This window comes from Bufo gargarizans, chromosome 5 (genome assembly GCF_014858855.1).
Source record: "Bufo gargarizans isolate SCDJY-AF-19 chromosome 5, ASM1485885v1, whole genome shotgun sequence".
In the NCBI taxonomy this organism is placed as follows: domain Eukaryota; kingdom Metazoa; phylum Chordata; class Amphibia; order Anura; family Bufonidae; genus Bufo; species Bufo gargarizans.
In genome coordinates, this window is record NC_058084.1 from 199,436,972 (window position 1) to 199,457,043 (window position 20,072).

At 47.2% G+C, this 20,072-nt stretch overlaps 1 protein-coding gene across 3 annotated transcripts in view; it reads left to right on the top strand.

Moving 5' to 3' along the window:
• Positions 1 to 20,072, top strand: part of LOC122937794 (growth factor receptor-bound protein 10-like) — a 341,748-nt gene that overhangs the window by 51,358 nt on the left and 270,318 nt on the right. The window contains exons 2-3 of one of the 3 annotated variants that reach the window (XM_044292839.1): positions 409 to 486; positions 16,561 to 16,783. Coding sequence is in view for 2 of the 3 variants with exons in the window: in XM_044292837.1 (XP_044148772.1) it covers positions 431 to 461 (31 nt within the window). In the remaining variant the exon portion in view is untranslated. The remainder of the gene's footprint in view (positions 1 to 408; positions 487 to 16,560; positions 16,784 to 20,072) is intronic. The other 2 variants (XM_044292838.1, XM_044292837.1) reach the window with 2 other exon arrangements.

Below are 20,072 nucleotides of genomic sequence, written 5' to 3' on the forward strand. Positions count from 1 at the left end.
AGAACGGATCCGCCCGAACGCTAGTGTGAAAGTAGCCTTATTAGACGTTTATGTTCAGGGTTTGAATTTCAGTATTACACACAAAGGGGTCGTTCAGACAACTGTGTACGGAACGGATGCAGATCCATTCGGATCAATGGGGCAGCAAAAGCACTGTGTGTGGGCTGCATCTGTACTTCCGTTCCACAGTGCCGTAAAAAGATAGAACGTGTCCTATTCTTGCCTGCCACATGCAGAAAGCACATGGCTGGTATCTGTGTTTTGCGGACCACAAAACACATCTGGTCATCTGTATGAGGTCTTAGTCTTATTTACCAGGGCCCTTCATGTGCTGTAAAATGTGTATGTGCTATGTATGTTTGTATAATCATTTCTTCTGGTATAATAATTAACACTGTTGTTTTGCAGGTACTCGCTGTTTCCTGTTCTGATGGGTCAGTGTTGGATACTGAAGCAACTAGGTATTAATGAACTGCAAGCCACATAGTGAGTCTTATCCCAATCACTTGTTTCTGGTTTTTCATATGTTGAATGGAAGGAATGATTTTAATTTTGAATAAACCCTATTCTTAGGGCTCATGTACACGGCCGTTGTGCTGCCGTTCCGTGCATTGGGGACTGAAATTTGCGGTCCCCAATGCATGGGCATCATCCGTGCGGCGGGTGGGGACGGATCGAGACCCATTCAACTTGATGTTCAAATTATTATTATTATTATTATTATTTTTGCGGTGCGGAGGCATGGACAGAAACACTGTTCCGCATCTACCGGCTTGCGGACCCTTTCAAGTGAATAGGTCAGCATCCGTGATGCGGGGTGCACATGGGCCGGTGCCTGTGTATTGCGGACCCACTGCACGCAGGCTGCAATACGGCAACGGCCGGGTAATTGTTGTGTGCATGAGCCCTTACTCTTACACTTCAGAGACTATCCTTTCTTGCCTACCGAGAAGGTAATATTTCATTGGTTAGAACCCATTTTCTAGTTACCTCATTCTGGACCCTTATCTAGAAGCCTACCATGTCTGCAGTGGAGGAAGTAGTGCTGCAGAGAATTTAACCCTCGCTGCCAGGGCCAGGTTCCCACACAATTACAGCTAATTGTTGGGGGATCCTGCAGGGGATCATCATGTGACCAGCTTATTGTTAGTCTCTGGACAATGCCTTTTTGATAAAATGAAGTGTCTATATTTAAAAAAATGCTGCAACCACTGTACATTGTGCTGTGCAGTTCTGTCAAACAAGTATTCCTCTTCTAAATAAAACGAGGGGGAAACTGTTGCCTTTTTTGCATTTCTTTCTTATTGTTGCTAATATGACACTATATAAAACTTGAACTTTTCTAAGTGAAAAATTGGTTACCGTGCACTCATTCCTTAAAAACAAAGGAATGGCTACTCACACCTCACAAATTTCCAACTGCTACCATTGTGATGCTCCTTTAGTTGCCACTGTTCTCTACATTCTGTCCCTGGTCAGCCACTGTAACGCAGTGTCACAGCAGGAATGTTCACTCTCCAGAGTGCCAGTGGCTGCTCCCTTGTAGCCTGATTTTGGGGGGGGGGTTTAAGGAGCCTTTGGGGGAGGAATGATATAGGAGGCAGCCCAGGTTTTGTTCTATGTGCTGTATTCCCTTACCTAACTCATATAGGTGCCCTATCTGTAACACCTGTATAGGGACTAGTTGGGAACGGTCAGCTATGATGCAGGACATTAGGTCCATGATTAGGGAAGAGATTTGCTCTTCTATGGCTGAAAAAAATTCCCTTGCTGAACCGTGCCCTAGCGCTGCTCCCTCTAAGCGCCCTAGAATCTCCGCTGAATCCTCCTCTGATGCTGATGACATAGTATGTGAGGACATAGTATGTGAGGAAGGGGGAAGGGAGGACGGACTCAGAATCGGTAGTGAAATACTATTTTGATTCTGTTAATATAGACTACCTTTTATCCGCTGTCTGTAATACCATAGACTTTGAAGAGGTACAACCTCACAATTCAGGACCAGATGTTTGGTTGTTTGAGAGCCAGGAAGCGTAAAGTTTTTCCTGTTAATCCAAATCTGAAGGAACTAATCATGGATGAGTGGGTGGACGTTAATGGAAGGTTCTTGGTCCTTAGAGAATTCAGGAATAGACTTCCAGTCCTTAAGATGCAAAGATCTGCAATGAAATCCCTAAAATAGGTGTACAGGTTGCTAAAGTAGGCAAACTTGTATCCATTCCCTTTGAGCATGCCTCCAACTTAAGGACCCCATGGACCATAGATCGGAGGGGTTACTTAAGATACTATGGGAGAACGGGGGCATTTCCATTAAAACTAATGTGGTAGCCACTTTTGCAAGGTCATTGTTTGGCTTAACAGAGTTGAGGAACATCTTGGGAAGGGTACTCCTAGGGATAAGATCTTAGAGTCCTTTCCCCTCCTTAAAATGGCCATAGGTTTTCTGGCTGATGCGCCCGCAGAATCTGTGAGGTTTACCGCCAGATCCTCATCCTTGTCTAACTCTATCCGCCATGCACTCTGGCCTAAGCCTTGGTCGAGGGGACACCTCCTCGGGGGGGGGGGGTCCCTGGTGTTCGGGCCAGAGTGACAAGAATTTGGGAGATGTCCTTTCTTCCAGACACAAAAAAAGAATCTTGTCCTCAAGGTGTCATCCCTACAGAAGAAGTCTCTGGCTTCTATTTGGGATTTCATGCGGGTTCTGGGCCTCATGACCTCCTGCATACAAGCAGTAGTCTGTAGTCAGGCCCACCCCAGACCCCTCCAGCCCAATATTCTCTCCCACTGTGACTGAAGTCAGTCATCCATAGACAAAAAGATTCCCATTTCCTCAGTCACCAAAAGATCCCTGAATTGGTGGTAGGACAAGAGCAATCTCTGTAGGAATCTTCTGGTCCCATTTTTTCTGTAGTGACAGTAACTACAGATGAAAGCGGGACAGGTTGGGGAGCAGTGTCCCAATGGGGCTCAGTTCAGGGTGTCTAAACATCAGGGATAGGTTGGAGGTCCTCCAATTACAGGGAACTCAGGGCTGTTTGGCAAGTGCTAAGCTAGTCAGGAAACATCTCAGGATTTACTCTGACATAAAGGAGACTGCTGTTGTATTAAGGCATCAGGGTGGGACGTCTCACCCTCATCTTCAGAATCTCTCCAAGGAGATATTTTGCTGAGCAGAAAAGACAGTCCTTTCCATCAAAGCTGTACACCTGAGGAGTGAACAATGTCCAGGCAGATTTATTGAGCAGAAGGAGTAGATCCAGGAGAGTGGGAGCTCCACAAGGCTGCGTTCGAGATGATAGCCCAGAACTGGGGTCATCCTCGGGTGGACCTGTTTGCTACCAGGGAAAACAGAAAGGTCCCCTTGTTCTTTTCCCTGAGCAGGGAGATTTCCCCACAGGTCTGGACGCCCTCGGGCAGAACTGGCATTGGAACCTGGCTTATGCCTTTCCCCCCTCTCCCATTATCCCAGAAGTTCTCAAGAAGATAAGGAAAGGGAAAGTTATTCTGGCAGCTCCTAGCTTGGTCCCCTTTGGTTTCCTGAGGTAGGGAGATGCCATCTCGCAGCATGGATCATGAGTGGTGGATCCTAAAGCGGAGGAGTCTGTCAGACGCAGTTACGATCAGGGAGAAGACCTGCTACAGTTTCCCTCTGCTAGGACCTGGCGTAAGTTTAATTCCTGGCTGCTGGATAGACCCTTTGACAGACAACCCTTGTATCCCCCTTATCTTGGACTTCTTGCAGAAGGTCTGTGGAAGGGCCTTAGTTAGAACACCATCAATGTACAGGTGTCGGCTCCGTCAAGCTTCCTTGGGGTGTCTAGCAGAGGATAAGCTAGTGAAGAGGTTTGTCAAAGGTGTCAGTGTTATTAAACCTAGGTCTAGGCCCTCTGTGCACAGTTGGGATCTCAACTTAGTGCTGTCAGGACTAACAAGAAGTCCCTTTTGAGCCTCTTCCGGTGGCAGAAAGCAAATTTCTTTCATGGAAAGTGCCATTACCACCTTTTTGTCGAAGTTGAACCCCAAAAATGAGAGAACAGGCGTTTCACACACTTAAAACAGTTCTCGGGTACCTAGAAGCTACGGCTGAGTGGAGGTTAGATGAGAACCTTTTTGTTCAGTATGGGGGTAGGAATAGAGGCAAGAAGGCCTCAAAGGACACGGTTGGTAGGTGGATTAAGTCAGCAATCATAAAGGCTTTCAAGGCAGAAGGGAAGGATTGTCCTCTTGCAATAAAAGGACACTCCACAAGAGCAGTCTCTTCTTCCTGGGCCGAGAGCAGAGGCATCTCCACATCGAATCTGCAGGGCGGCTACATGGTCACACATTCACCTGTCAATACAGACTTGACGTGTTGGCCAACAAAGACTGTTCCTTTTGGATGCAAGGTCCTTCAGGCCGTGGTCCCTCCCTAGAGCTACTTGCCTGGTATGGCTCCATTTTGGTGCCGTTATGAAGGGAGATGCCGTGGAAAAAGGAATTATTCCTCCTAATTCGGTTTCCACTAATCCTTCATGACTGCATCACCATAACTCCCACCCTATAGTTTTGGTGTTTGTTTTGTTATCTCACATCCTGGTAGTAATTTGAAAAAGTACTAGGGTTTGTAAGGGGAGTGGCCCTTTTTAGCCCTCCGTTTCCTGTCCCTAGAGTGACAAGGGGAGCAACCTCCATTGTGGTGCTGTTATGAAGGATTAGTGGAAACCGGATTAACGGTAGTAATACCTTTTATTTTTTGAGGGACAAGTTGTACTTTTTAATGCCACCATTAATTATGGCATAAAATATAGTGGGGAACAGTAAAATTCCAAATGGGGTGAAATTGGGGGGAAAAAAAGCAATTCCTCCAGTTTTACGTGTTTTGTTCCCAAAGTGTTTTGTTTGCGGCCAAACTGACCCATGTCCTTCATTCTCTGTAGGTCAGTACGATTACAACGATACCCCATATGTATAGGTTTTTATGTCTAAATGGTGTGAAAAAATAAATAAAAAAAATCACCATATTCAGACCCCCATAACTGTGTAGGGAATCTTCTGGTCCCTGAATTTTATTTAAGTTTTTTTTATTTTTTGGGGGTAAGAGAAGCAATTACACCATTTGCCATATTGGAAATGTTTTTAATATTTTAATAGCATGTGCATTTTTGGTCATGTTGATGCCCATTATATTGTTTTAGGAATTTCTTTTTTAATTATATAGAAAGGGGGGTGATGTAAACAAAAAACATTTTATAGAATTGTTTTCCTTTTAAATATCGGGAATTTTTAAAATGGGGGTTTGGACTGAAAAATGCTCATTTCTTATCCTGGCCTGCCATCTGGTGGCCAAAAAAGGAATTGCAGCATGAACACAGCCTCGTCAGCGAGGCTCAGTGTTTAGCGCAACTACAGCTGCCCTCATTGGCTGCAGGGGGTGTCGGTAGGAAGCCCGAAATCAAGAGCTTCCGGGTTTTTGTGCATTTAGATGCCATGATCTCGCTTGATTACAGCATCTAAAGCCTTTAATTAGAGATCGGCATTATTGCCAGTCGCGGTAATTAGCCACAGGTCTCTGCTGTTTGAAACGGCAGAGACCTGCCGGCCATGACGCTTGTTGCGCGTTCGAGCGGGCGCTATGTTCCCACATCGCTCTAGTGCTGTACATGTATGGCGCTGGTAGTGAAAGGGTTAATGGCTTGGCATCACTTTCCATATAAGTGAATGTGATGTACATAAATCCTGTTCAGATCTGACTGTCTGTAGCTTTCATTCTCAAATGGAGTGGTATGCCGTTTGCAAACCTGAATGCCGTTTGCAAACCTGAATGCCGTTTGCAAACCTGAATGCTATTTGCAAACCTATGGGATCAGCTGAGTCGCCGTGTAGAGGCTCGTAACTCTGTACCCCAGAACCCCAATGACCTGAGAGCCGCCCTTCAAGAAGAGTGGAGTGCCATGCCTCAGCAGACAATAAGTCGACTTGTGAATAGCATGAGACATTGTTGTAAAGCTGTAATGGATGCTCCAAAGCCACATGACAAGTTATTGAGACAGAAAAAATACTTACCAGCACCTCCATAATGCAATGTTTTCCAACCAGCGTGCCAAAGGCTGTCCGGGCATGCTTGGAGGTATAGTTTTGCAACAGCTGGAGGCACGCTCATTGGGGAAATGCTGCCATAATGTACATCTGAGAACTCGGGTGCACGCTACCTTGGCTGAAACACAATGTAATACATAGAACAAAAGTAACAGCACAGTGCTTATCAATTACACAGATATAAGCAAACAATGAATATAAAAGAAACTGCTTGGTTGCTATACTTGCTGTTTGAAAAAATAGAAGCTCTTTGCACATATTATTGATCAAAAATATGTCTGGCCCAGCTACCAACGACAATTAAAAGCACCACCGCCCATTTACTGGGTGCTTTTTAATTAGGATTGCATAGCTGTATTCTACTTTGCCCACATTGTAGGCTGTTAGCCCAGGAGGGGCATGTGTTAGACTAGGCCCCGTCTGATGGAAGCCACATTGTCACCGGTAGATGGGCCAGACATATTTTTGATCAATAATGTGCTCAAAGAGCTACCAAGCAGTTTATTTTATATTCATTGTTTCCAGGATGTCCCTCCATGACAGTACCCACTGGAGGATGTCCTATTGGATCTCTGTAGGGACAGGAAGCGTGAGAGGTTAAAAGGCCCCTCCCCACCCCTCCCACCAGTGTTCTTCCTGTCCCTACGGAGATGGGAGCAGTGAGGCGGAATCCCTGCTTAGGTGTAGGGAGAAACACTAGGCAGAGGCTGGTCGGGGGGGATTATGCCGCTCCTCTTCAGCCTCAGACACGGCCTAAAGCTAGCACCCCTCTGGGAAGGGGTCCCCTAGCACTCCTGGTACCTTTTCTTTCTTCAGGATCCAAGCCGCAGTATCAGGACACTGTCGCTTCTCCGGTGGGAGCTCTGGGCACAGCGGCGGCTCTGGCGCTCCTCTGATGATGCGGACCGCGTCACTTCCTATGCGACCGGAACTGACGCGGAGAAGATGACGGCGTGCATCCATGCTGGAGGCCTCTGGTCTGAGGCCTCGCATGAGGGGTTGAGTCTTCTGTGAATGAGTCCCCCAGAAGAGGCGGATCCGAGCGGCGACAAGGGCAGGGCCAGGATGGTAAGTCCTTTTAAAAGAGATGTTAAGCTACAGGCTGAATGCATCATGGAGGCCCAGGCTTTGAGTAAGCTAGATGCTCCGGCAGACCCCCTCGTCCAGGGTATTGTAAGTAGTGTCCGTTGTTAGGTGTAACTCCCGGTTATATATCTCCTTCTCCCCCTGTTTAAGGTGGAAAAGGAGACTGGACATAGACCGCATGGGGACTCCAAGAAGAAAGCTAAAAAGTGCGCAACTTGCACTAAGAAGCTATCAGTCATATAAGAAGGCCCTATGCACAGATTGTTTAGTGAAGATTCTGAAGGAGGAACAACCTTCCTTTTTGGAGGAGCTAAGAACTATAGTGAGGGAAGAAGTACAGGCGGCAGGGATGAGTCAGCCCCCTTGCCTTCCAGTCCCCTCTTCCCCCACCGGCCAAACGTTCCAGGGTACAGTTAGCTTCGGATTCCGAGGAAGAACCCGGGTACCTTTCAGACGAATTGGAGGAAGACTATCCCCCTTCCATGGCGGAGGAACCAAGAAGATATCTGTTTTCCACAGAGCATCTGGATTCGCTCCTAACAGCAGTGAGACAAACCATGGCGGTAGAGGAAGAACAACAAAAACGTACAGTGCAGGACGAGAGGTTCGGCGGATTAAGAGCCAGGAAGAGGAAACTCTTTCCTGTGAATTCTTACTTGCAAGATCTAGTTACAGATGAATGGGAAGAGGGTGACAAAAAGCTCTATGTGCCCAGGGAATTTAAGAGCAGGCTGATCTTCAACCCAGAAGATACAAAACTTTGGGACGAGATACCGAAGGTCGACATTCAGGTGGCCAAGGTTGTGAAGAAGATGTCATACCGTTTGAAGATTCCTCACAGTTAAAAGATCCCATGGATCGGAAAATGGATGGACTTCTGAAGAAAGCCTGGGAATCTTCTGCAGTCACCATAAATGCCAATATTGCAGCAACCTCAGTAGCCCGCGCCATGTGTCTATGGCTAGAGCAACTAGAAAATCCTCTTAAGATGAAAACATCCAGGGAGGAAATCTTAGAATCGTTACCTTTTTATTAAAGTTGTCAGCGTCTTTTATGGTGGATGCCTCTGCAGAATCAATTTGGTTCACAGCAAAAAATGACGCCCTCACAAATACGGCAAGATGAGCCCTCTGGCTCAAATCCTGGACAGGGGACATGTGCAATCCCCTTTACTGGAGCATATCTTTTTGGTCAGGTCCTCGATTCCATTCTGGAAAGTGCAGCTGACAAAGAAAGGATTCCCGGAGGAAAAAGTAAAAAAGCCGCAGCCCTTTCGTAAAACCTCAAAACAGTTTACAACCTCAGAGGGGGGAAAGGTTAAACGGGTAGATGCAGCTACCCCAAAGGAGGAAGAGGTAGGGGTTTCCTCTTCAACCCAAACTCTGGCTCAGGCAAACAATGACATCAGGCCAGTCGCGGGAAGACTCTGCTTATTCTGGGAATCCTGGACTCGGGTCACCCAGAATCAGTGGATCCTCAACACCATCTGGGAGGGAGTGAAATTAGAATTTCACGGTCCTCCCCCGTGAAGATTTCTCATTACAAAATTTCAATCAGTGGTTCAACAAAATCAATTATGCCTAGACTTACAGAAGCTAATAAAACTGAATGCTATAGTCCAGGTCCCAGAGGATCAGAAATGCTTGCGTCATTATTCAAGGCTCTTTCTAATAAAGAAACCACATGGAACCTTCAGGGCGATTATCAACCTGAAAACCCTGAACAAGTCATTAGCTTACCACAGATTCAAGATGGAATGCATCAATCCCATTAATTTCAGTAGATCTCCTATGTACCATGGACTTGAAGGATGCCTACTATCACATCCCGATTCATCCGCTATACCAAAAATATCTCAGGTTTGCAATCATCCAGAAGGGGACAGTCCTTCACTACCAGTTCCAGTGTCTTCCATTTGGAATATCCTCGGCACCTCGCATCTTCACAAAAGTTATCAGAGGTAGTGGCATACCTAAGGCAGCAACATATAAAAATTGTCCCGTACCTGGATGATTTTCTTCTCATTGCAGAGACGAGACAGAGTCTAGAAAGCAGTATCCAACAGACCATAGCCCTTTTCAAGGATCTGGGCTGGATAATAAATTACGCCAAATCGGACCTAGTACCAAGTACCAGGAAGCAGTTTCTAGGAGTTCTTAGACTCAGAGAAACAATTTTCCTTCCTTCCAGAGGAAAGATAAGGAAAAAAATAGAAGCCTTTCAGAAAAGAAAGGTTCATACACAGAGAGGCTATGCAGGTTCTGGGCCTAATGACATCATGTATCTCGGTGATTCCGTGGGCTCAGTTCCATTCCAGGATCTTACAGATCGCAATCCTGGCAATATGGGACAGGGATCATCATTCCTTAGACTCAAAGATGGTGCTTACAAAGCAAAGTCTAAGTTCTGTATCCTGGTGGACCAACCCAGAAAATTTAAGGAAAGGGGTTGCCTGGAATCCGTCTCCGTCCATAGTCATTACCACGGATGCAAGCCAGTGGGGTTGGGGAGCCCATCTGAAAAATCATTTCTTCCAGGGCAGATGGTCCAACCTGGACAGCCACAGATCCTCAAACTACAGAGAGCTGAAGGCGGTATGGGAGACTCTAAAGAAGGCGGAACACATTCTCTCCAACCACCACATCAGAATCCTCTCAGACAATGTAACAACTGTTTGTTACCTGAAACGTCAAGGGGGAACCGGGAACCCTCAGCTTCAGGCCTTGTCAAACCAAATATTTCACTGGGCAGAGAAGGAAGTCCTCTCAGTATCTGCAGTTCACCTAAGAGGAGCAGGGAACTCCGCTACAGACTTCCTAAGCAGACAGTCTCGATGCAGGCGAATGGTCCCTAAGGCTCCATTCACACGTCCGCAATGTGTTTTGCGGATACACGGAGCCACGGATCCGCAAACTCGGAAAGCGGCAATGTGCGTTCCGCATTTTGCGGATCGCACATTGCCGGCACTAATAGAATATGCCTGTTCTTGGCCGCAATTGCGGACAAGAATAGGACATGTTCTATTTTTTTGCGGAAACGGAAGCACGGATGTGGAAGTGCGGATCCGCAAATGTGGATGCGGACATCACATTCCAGCCCCACTGAAAATGAATGGGTCTGCACCCGTTCCGCAAAATTGCGGAACGTATGCGGATCCATTTTGCGGACGTGTGAATAGACCCTAAACCGGGAAGTATTTCTACAGATCTGCCACCAGTGGGGGTTCCTACAAGTAGACCTATTTGCTTCAAGGAAGAACACCCAGTTGAATTATTTCTTCTCTCTGAATCCGAGAGACAATCTGCTAGGGGTAGATGCCTTTTCCCAGGACTGGGACATGGACCTGGCGTACGCCTTTCCTCCATTTCCCTTGATCCCATTTGTCCTGAAGAAACAAAAAATTTTCTCAATGACCCTTTATTCTTATAGCTCCTGCCTGGCCGAAGAGAGCCTGGTTCCCGCTGTTGAAGGAATTGCTCTTAAAGGATCCAATAACTCTTCCAGGAAGGAAGGACCTTCTCGTACAGGGGCCCCTGGAATATCCGAACCTCGAGAAACTAAGGTTAACAGCCTGGATCCTGAAAGGCAGATCCTAAAAAGGGAGGGCCTGTCGGATAAGGAAGACAAATTTCACTGTTTATATGTAATAAGAACAATACTGGCCTACTTACAGAGAACAGCGTCTTGGAGAAGATCGTAGAACCTCTTTGTTTTGTTTGGAGGAAAGAACAGAGGCAACAAGGCCTCAAAACAGACTTTAGCCCGTTGGATCAGAGACACGATTCGCGAGGCTTCCATATGGAAAGGACTTGCTTGTCCTTTATCCAGAAGAGCCCACTCCACCAGAGCGGTGGCGGCTTCGTGGGCAGAAAAAGCAGAGGCTTCAATGGAACAAATTTGCAGGGCCGCTACATGATCCAGTTTTTCTTCCTTTGTTAAACATTATAGACTGGATTCTCTTGCCAACCAGGACCTGGCGTTTGGTCCTTCAGGCAGTGGTCCCCCCCCCCCCCCCCCCCTGATTATTAAGCTGGTAGTTCTCCAGTGGGTACTGTCATGGAGGGACGTCCTGGAAACTAAGATTTAGTCTTACTGGTAAACGGTTTTCCAGGAGTCCGACGTGACAGTACCCGTTAATAACCCCCCCTTCCTTTCCGGTTATTGCGGGGATCCATAGATATATATACTTTGGATCCTATCTGGTGTAGTAATTGGGAAAAAAACACTGGTGGGAGGGGCGGGGAGGAGCCTTTTAACATCTCACGCTTCCTGTCCCTACAGAGATCCAATAGGACATCCTCCAGTGGGTACTGTCATGTCGGACTCCTGGAAAACCATTTACCGGTAAGACTAAATCTTGGTTTTGCTTATATCTTTGTGCAATTGATAAGCAGTGTGTGGTTACTTGTAGTTCTATGTATTACAAAGTTTGAGACATTGACATTGTTTGTGGGGGTATACCCACCACAGTTGGCTTGTTTCAATAAATTGTTTGAGATGAGGAAATGACCATTGAATACTTCTACTTTAAATGCTGTACTTTCATTACACATCGGCACTTCACAACTTTAACGGTTTATTGCTCGGTCATGCAACTTGGCACCCAAATTAATTTTACCTCCTTTTCTTCTCACAAATACAGCTTTCTTTTGGTGGTATTTGATTGCTGCTGAGTTTTCATATAATTTTTTTTTTTAAATTAATATCAGAAAAAAGAGGGGAAAGGCGTCTGTCAGGACATAGGAGCTCCGCCCAACATCCAAACCCACTCAGCTCGTATGCCCTGGCAAACCCGATTTCTCCATTCACATCAACCGATGTGGATGAATAAATCATTGCCAGAATTTATTATATTATTATTATTTTTTTTTTATTTTTTTTTATACAAAGTGTTTGCCAAAGCATATAAACACTGCCCCTCAGCTCATAAGCCTCGGCAAACGTATCTTCTTTACTGCAGAGGAGAAATCTCATCTTGCAGCGCCGCATACACCGACTTTTGTGTAATCTGACAGCAGCGCAATGTTTCTGTCAGAATGCACATCAGTGCTGAAGCTGGTTGATCGCTTGGTCCACCTAGAAGGTAAAAAAAAAAGCAGCAGCAATGCAATAAATTTATTAACTTTTTATATAACCTTTGAAACAGAACAGTAACTTTTTTGCTTACCTGTGATGCTTAAAAAAATAAAAATATATTTTTTTAACCTTTTAGAGGATAAACCAGAAATGTGGCGAAGTACTTTATGCACTTTGTCCCAGGTGACAGGAGAGGTTTGCAGCAGCTCTGTGAAAGAGCCCTAAGACCCCTGTGTAACTCAATCTCTACGCGAATAGTGTACCTGTGTGTGGTACTTGCGGAAACACTCCCCTATGCATAGGCCAGGCTGGTCAGGACAGTCAGGGCAAAAAAAGTGGTGTCATGCCTCATTCCAGCCCTGCTACAGACAAGACATCTTTTTCTTGGAACAGTGAGTTGGCGTACCAGGATAGACACTCGGGAAGTGTCTGGCATGTAGCCGGCTCACTACTTCAGGGACTTGGGGCACAGACGCTCCTGGATACAGGAGTTCCGAAATAATCTCTTCCTGGAATTTTAGGAAGGATCCTGTTCTCCCATCCTTACTGTAGAGAACAAAACTATTATACAGAGCCAATTGAATGAAATAAACAGACCCCTCCTTATACCAGCGTCTTGTGCGGCGGGACACTAAATAGGGCGCCAACATCTGGTCATTGAAGTCCACCCCTCCCATGTGAAGGTTATAGTCGTGGACAGAGAGGTTTCGTAATGACTCCAGTTGCCCTTTCAATTTGTACTGTCGTGTCTGCGTGAATGGTGGACAGAAGGTAAACGTCCCTCCACTTCACCGCAAGCAGTTCTTGGTCACACAAGGCAGCCCTCTCCCCCTGTGCAAGTCGGGTATTAACGAGCCGCTGCTGAAGCCCTGGCGACTAGGTTGCGCGGTGCCACAGCATTGAATTCCGACTAGATGTAAGTGTCGAAAGAGGGCCACACTTGTGTAAAAATTGTCCACGTATAAGTGGTACCCCTTGTGGAGTATGGGTGACACCAAGTCGCAGACAATCTTGCCACTGCTCCCCAGGTAGTCGGGGCATCCGACCAGCTCCAGTTTTGAGTCTTTTCCCTCGTAGACCCTAAAACGATATGTATAGCCTGTGGCCCTTTCACAGAGCTTATACAGTTTGACCCCATACCGGGCGCGCTTGCTGGGGGTGTACGGTTTGCCAAGGTGCCCGGTAAAATGTACTAGGGACTCGTCTATGCAGATGTTCTGATTGGGGGTATACGCATCTGCAAATCTGGATGACAAATGCTCTGAGGGGCTGAATTTTGTGGAGCCGGTCATAAGCAGCATGGCCTCTTGGATGACAGGTTTTATTGTCAGCGAAATGCATACAACTGAAGGGCTGATCCTAAATGAGCTGTCTCCATGCGAACTCCAGACTGGGCGGTGAAAGGGGGCAATACGGGTGCGGCGGAAGCAGGGGTTTGCCAGTACCTCTGTTATACTAAGGGCTTCTACGGGCCTGTGAACGTGGTGGCTGCGAAGGGGGAGTTAATGCACATGCCACCGTACCAGCTTGAACTGCCCTTCTGGTGCTCGACACTTCGCCAGGGAATACGGCAGTGCTGGTAGAAGGTCCAGGATGTGCTGCGCTGCTGGTGTATGCCGCGCCATAAAAAAGATCAGCGCTAGCACCACTCTGCTGCAAATGAGGCTCATGACGCGGGGTATGCAGAACACTGTTATGTTCTCTCCATGAGCACCCGGTCACTGGAGGCGAAGATTTTTCAACTAGCCGACAGGGAGGTCCGTCTGTTCTGGACCATTAAGTCCCTCACTTCCTACAAAGAGAGTAACCGCGTACCTCGCGGCCTACGAATATACAAAGAGATACATCAATATGAGGATGATGGGGAGTTCGTAGAGGCATGGAAACAAAGGAAATCTCATGCATTCAGTTCCTAGCGGGTCTTGATAGTGAAAGTGTCCAGCCCTTGGAGCCTCCAGTGTCCTTTTTCAGGTGGCATCAGGTCCACCTTTCTTCCCCCTATGCCGGCGGGCTCGGCGATTGACCTCTTTTATAAGAGAGTAATTAGGGATGTACGTGCACTGATATACCCGGTGGCACCCCCTAATATCACCAAAGAGGAAAAAGCAGCGTTACGCTGGCTTACAGGCCTTCAAGATGTAGTGATCAAGCCCACCGACAAGGGGGGAAACGTGGTCCTGATGACCAGGCCTTTCTACTTGGAGGAAGCTTCCAGGCAGTTGGGAGACACCAATGTATATGAGAAATTAGGTGACAATCCCGTCCCACTGATACTCACTAGGGTACGATCTCTCCTCTCCAAGTACGTAGAGATGCAATTTCTCCCCGCCACTATCCTGGATAAGTTAGTCCCCAAGTTTCCTAAGAATCCAGTCTGGTATTTCGTGCCGAAGGTGCATAAATCACTGTCCCATCCCCCGGGACGACCTATCGTCTCCGGCATGGGATCAGCCACTGAACCACTTTCGGGATACGTGGACTGGCTACTGAGGCCTCTTTTAAAAGGCACTCCCACGTATCTAAAGGACACCGCGGACTTCCTCCGTGCCCTTAACTCCGTTGAGTGGCAGGAGGAATTCCACCTTGTGTCCTTGGACGTGGAGAGCCTGTATACCAGAATCCCACATGATGCAGGACTTAGAGCTATAGCGACGGTCCTTAGCAGCTCCAATAAAGGCAACACTTTTTCAGTTTATTCAGGAGTCCCTAGACCTGATATTATCCAACAACGTCTTCCAATTTGGAAGTCAGTGGTACCGCCAGATACTAGGTACAGCGATGGGCACTCCCGTGTCGTGCACCTTCGCTAACCTGTATCTGGCGGTATTCGAAGAGACCTACGTCTTCTCCATACAGAACCCCTTCCTCAGATATATCCACCTCTACTTGCGGTACGTGGACGACGTGTTTCTGGTCTGGTCGGGCAGCGAAATTCAGTGTGTACAGTTTGTGGAACATATTAACGAGAACAATCAGATGAATATGAAATTCACCCTCAACTTCGGAGGCGACAGTCTAGAATTCCTGGACGTCAAGGTCTCCATTGTAGACGGTATTTTGCAGACCACGGGCTTCCGCAAGCCCACAGCCACCAATTCGCTGCTCCACCAGACCAGTTTCCATCCCCCTGCAGTTAAGGAAGCCGTCCCGTATGGGCAGTTTATACGCCTCCGCAGGATCAACAGCACAGAGAAGGACTACTTCAGGCAGGCCCACCAACTTAAAGACAGGCTGCTTGAGAGGGGATATTCAAAGAGAGACGTCACCGATGCGATGTATCGAGCAGCCCTCCGCCCTAGACATAGTCTACTTAGTGATCAGGTTCACAAAGACAACGAAGACAGATTCACTTTTATCTTCAAGTTTAGCCCAGCAGCAGATATTGTAAAACAAGCGGTACTCAATAACTGGGATCTGTTGAAGGGTGACCCTGGCATGGGGGACATAGCTTCCCAACGACCATTAATTGCCTTTAGAAAATGTCACACCTTAAGAGATAGGTTAGTCCACAGTGTATTAGGGCGGATCCAACAGCCCAACTGGCTCCAAAGTAGGAGACCTCAAGGCAACTTGAAATGTGGGACGTGTTCTTTCTGCCCCTATAACTCACAGGGGAAATCCCTGTCTCTGGGGGGCGTCATACATAGAGTCAATGATTTTATTACATGTCGCACCACCCATGTCGTTTATGTCATATCATGTACCTGTGGCAGGTTCTATATTGGCAAAACCATTAGGCCCCTGTTTGAGCGTATATGGGAACATCTTGGCTCCATCAGGACGGGACATGGTTCTCCGCGCCTTGTTGACCATGTACGCTCAACCCATAATGGTGATCCGTCGAGCCTCTCCTTTGCTGGGATAGAGGCGGTGGGCCCCATCCCAAGGGGTGGGGACCGCCACCGCCTTCTGTTACAGCGGGAGGCTCGATGGATCATCAAAACGGGAGCCATGGGACCACACGGTCTAAACGACAAAAACGACATGGCTGTCTTCCTCTAAAGTTCCATTTTCCATAGTCCAGGCAGCAATGTATTCAAGGATTTGCAAATATCCTGCACACCCACTAGAATCTGACCATCAGCTTTTTCAGACATCTATTCTCAACCTCTTCCATTTTTTGCTCCATTCCCCCTTACACTATACAGCGACATGGAATCAGCTTCCATGTCGCAGTTCTAGTGTATTCAGTGTTCCCTCCTCTGTGCTAGTGTAATTTGTCTCCTCCTTTTGATACAATGGTGTGTCACAAAGTGTCATGCTGCAGAGTCTTGCAGCAAGTTTGTATAACAATGTAATGATCCCCTTCTGTTTGATTCACAGTGCGCACCTGGGGAGCGTCCACCGTCGTCATGATGATGACCTGGGTCAGCCCTTAAAAAGCACGTCTGTGCGTCTGCACGTGAGCAGCGGTCAGAGGAAGCGCGACTTTGCGCGAAACGGCCGTCACCACCTAATCACACCTGGACCTGTCCGCTCCCCAGCCTGTGCACTCCAAGCTACCCTGCTGAATGGCAAATAAAGCACCTATGAAGCATCGACCCTGGTGAGTGCCGCGTGTCTATAATCTACATTTCCAGGCTTGTATTACTTCCACCACGCTGAGCACCACATTACCTGGGTCCTCACAGCCGCGGGTTTCAGGAGTTCCAGACTGCAGGAGGTGGGAGGGTCTTCCTAGCGGGAGCAGTGCCGCTGTTTTTCCTTTGCTTTCCTCCTCACCACGTATGCAGAACACTGACATGGGATCGGGTACGCCTGGCCATAGCAGGGACCTTAACCTCATTTTCACTAGTGGTTAGACAGCCACTGCTGTCTACAGGTTCATATTCTAAACCACTGGATTCAGCGGGTGAGGCGTCCCCATCGCTTTCATCCATCAGGGCCAGAATCCTGTAGGCCTCTTCAGCGGAATACCCCTTGTTTGACATTTTGGGCTAACTAAATATGGGGGTATTCCTCTGAGACTACCCAGGAAAAAAAAGCAAACCTGTCTAGTAAAAAGGAGTGCTTGCGAAGTAAAGCTGCGATCGCTAATAAAGATCCAAAAAGCTCAAAAGTGATCTTGTTAGCGGCGCAGCGATTTTACAGTGTTTTTGCAGTGATCAGAAAAAAAAAATTCTGTCACTGGGGTGGGGCGGACTGAACGCAAGTGTGCGCACAAGATCAGGCCTGATCGGGTGAACACTGCGTTTTTTGTAGAGCCTAAGGTGACCCTAATGTACTTGTATAGATCTGATTGCGATCAGTCTTGATCACTTACAGATACTATATAGTACTAGTGCTGATTAGCGACAGCGATGACTCTAATCAGCGACAAATCAGTGAGTGCGGTGGGCTGGGCACTAACTACCTGGCGGTGATGAGGGACCCTTACAGGGGGGTGATCAGGGAGTCTATATGGGGTGATCAGGGGTTAATAAGGGGTTAATAAGTGATGGTGGGGGGGGGGGGGGTGTAGTGTATGTGTGGTGATTGGTGCTACTTACAGAGCTGCCTGTGTCCTCTGGTGGTCGATCCAAGCAAAAGGGACCACCAGAGGAGCAGGTAGCAGGTATATCAGATGCTATTTACTAAATAGTGTCTGCTAAACCTCTTTCATTGGTTAATTTAAAAATCTACAGCCTGCCAGCCAATGATCGCTGACGGCAGGCTGTAGATAAACTTCTGAACTGCGCGATCCTGTGAGCGCGTGTTCACAGGAAATCTCGGGTCTTGCGAGATGACTCCTATTGGCGTGATCGAGACCTAAGAACACTACCTCCCTGACGTCGATCGGCGTTGGTGTGACGGGAGGTTGTTAAATTTCACCCAAAAGCCAAATATCCCTAACTTTTTGTGAGTAGTGTATGTCTTATGTGGTCATTGGTTGTAAAGCGATTGCTGGGAACGTTGCTGTTAGCTTATGGAAGTGAATGGTTTAATGGGCACATACCTTGATCTGGGACCTGATATACAGAGCTTTACTCAACTCCTTTAGTTTCCAGAGCTGTCTGATGTCCCAGTTACAGGTCCACAGCTAGGCTGGCAGAAGCTGGTCCACAACTAAATATCCTGACTAGGGATCGACCAATTATCTGTTTTACCTATATTCAGGATTTTGACTGTTATCGGCATCTATTTTGCCGATATTCCGATAACTTATGGGGAACACAGATCGCGCTGCTGACATCGCTTTCCGTGTTCCCTCAGCAGCACAGGGGAGAAGGAAACTGTGTGTGTGTGTGTGTCCCGTGCTGCTGCTGCCGCCAATGAAGAGGCAGATGGGAAGAGGAGGGGAGGGGCTGTGGCCACTGCGCCACCAATGAAAAGAAAATCTCATTAATTCATATACAGGAGGCGGGAGCTGGCTGCAGAATCGCATAGCCGGCTCCCGACCTCTATGAGCGGTAGCTGCGATCTGCAGTAGTTAACACCTCAGGTGCCGCGGATCGCAGCTACCGCTCATAGAGGTCGGGAGCCGGCTATGTGATTCTGCAGCCAGCTCCCGCCTCCTGTATATGAATAAATGAGAGATTTATCTTCATTGGTGGCGCAGTATTAATCATTGGTGGCAGTGGCCACAGGGTCCCCTCTCGCCTCCTCCTCCGATCGGTTGCCCTGGCTGCCATGGTAAGCTCCATGCTGCTGTGTGCACAAAGCACAGAGCAGCAGGGAGAGTGTGAAGTCCTATTCACCGTGATGGAGCTCTATCAGGGTGAATAGGACAAGGGTTCTAGTCCCTAAGGGGGCTAAAAGTTGAAATAAAATAAAAAAATATTCGTGAACAATAAACATTCAGTTTCAGCAGATTTGTGTAGGATTTTTTTATTTTTTTCAAAAATGAAAATTGCAGACTATCGGTATAAATGATCAGCTATCGGCCTGAAAGTTCAGATTATTGGTATCGGCCCCAAAAAATCTATATCGGTCGATCCCTAATCCTGACATACAGATGGCCAAGTACATGGGTGTGATCAATAACTCGTGTAGTTGGGTACATGCATAGAGTCGCTAACTCTCCTAGACAGTCAGGGACGTGTGTGTGTATGTGTATATCATCTCCTGCAGATTCGAAGGGCGAATCAGCTAACCCCTTTATTGACTGGGACCTCCTTACGTAGGTTACATACACACACCTATAGAATCATACTTTTCAGTAATAGCCTCATTGAAATTTCAGCATCATTGCTGCCAGTCGCTGACTACAGTAACCTTGATGTCAATATGTCACTACAGCTAGTGATTACCTGCAGTGGTCATTTGTCGACATATCACTGAAGCCTAGTTAAAACGTTTTCTGTGGTTTAAATACTGGTGACCTATCCTCTGGATATCTGTATCTAATTTTGGGGGGGGGGGGGGGTCTGATAAGCTGTTTGAGACGGTACTGGCACTTCTGTGAGCACCGCAGCCTTCTCTGTGCTCACAAAGCACAGTGCCATGCATTGTATAGCGGTAGTGCTTGGTATTGTGCTCAGCCCCGTTCACTTCAATCAGATGTTATTGTTGGGGTAAGGCTACTTTCACACTGGCATTTTGGTTTCTGTTTGTGAGATCCATTCAGGGCTCACAAGCGGTCCAAAACGGATCAGTTTTGCCCTTAATACATTCTGAATGGATAAGGATCTGCTCAGAATGCATCAGTTTGGCTCTGTTCCGCCTCCATTTTGCTTTGGAGGCGGACACCAAAACGCTGCTTGCAGCGGTTTTTTTGTCCGTCTGAGGAAACTGAGCCAAATGGATACGTCCTGGCACACAATGTTAGTCAATGGATTTTCACTGACACAATCTGGCAGAATAGAAAATGTATCCGTCCCCTGTTGACTTTCAAGACTGATCAGTCTTGGCTATGT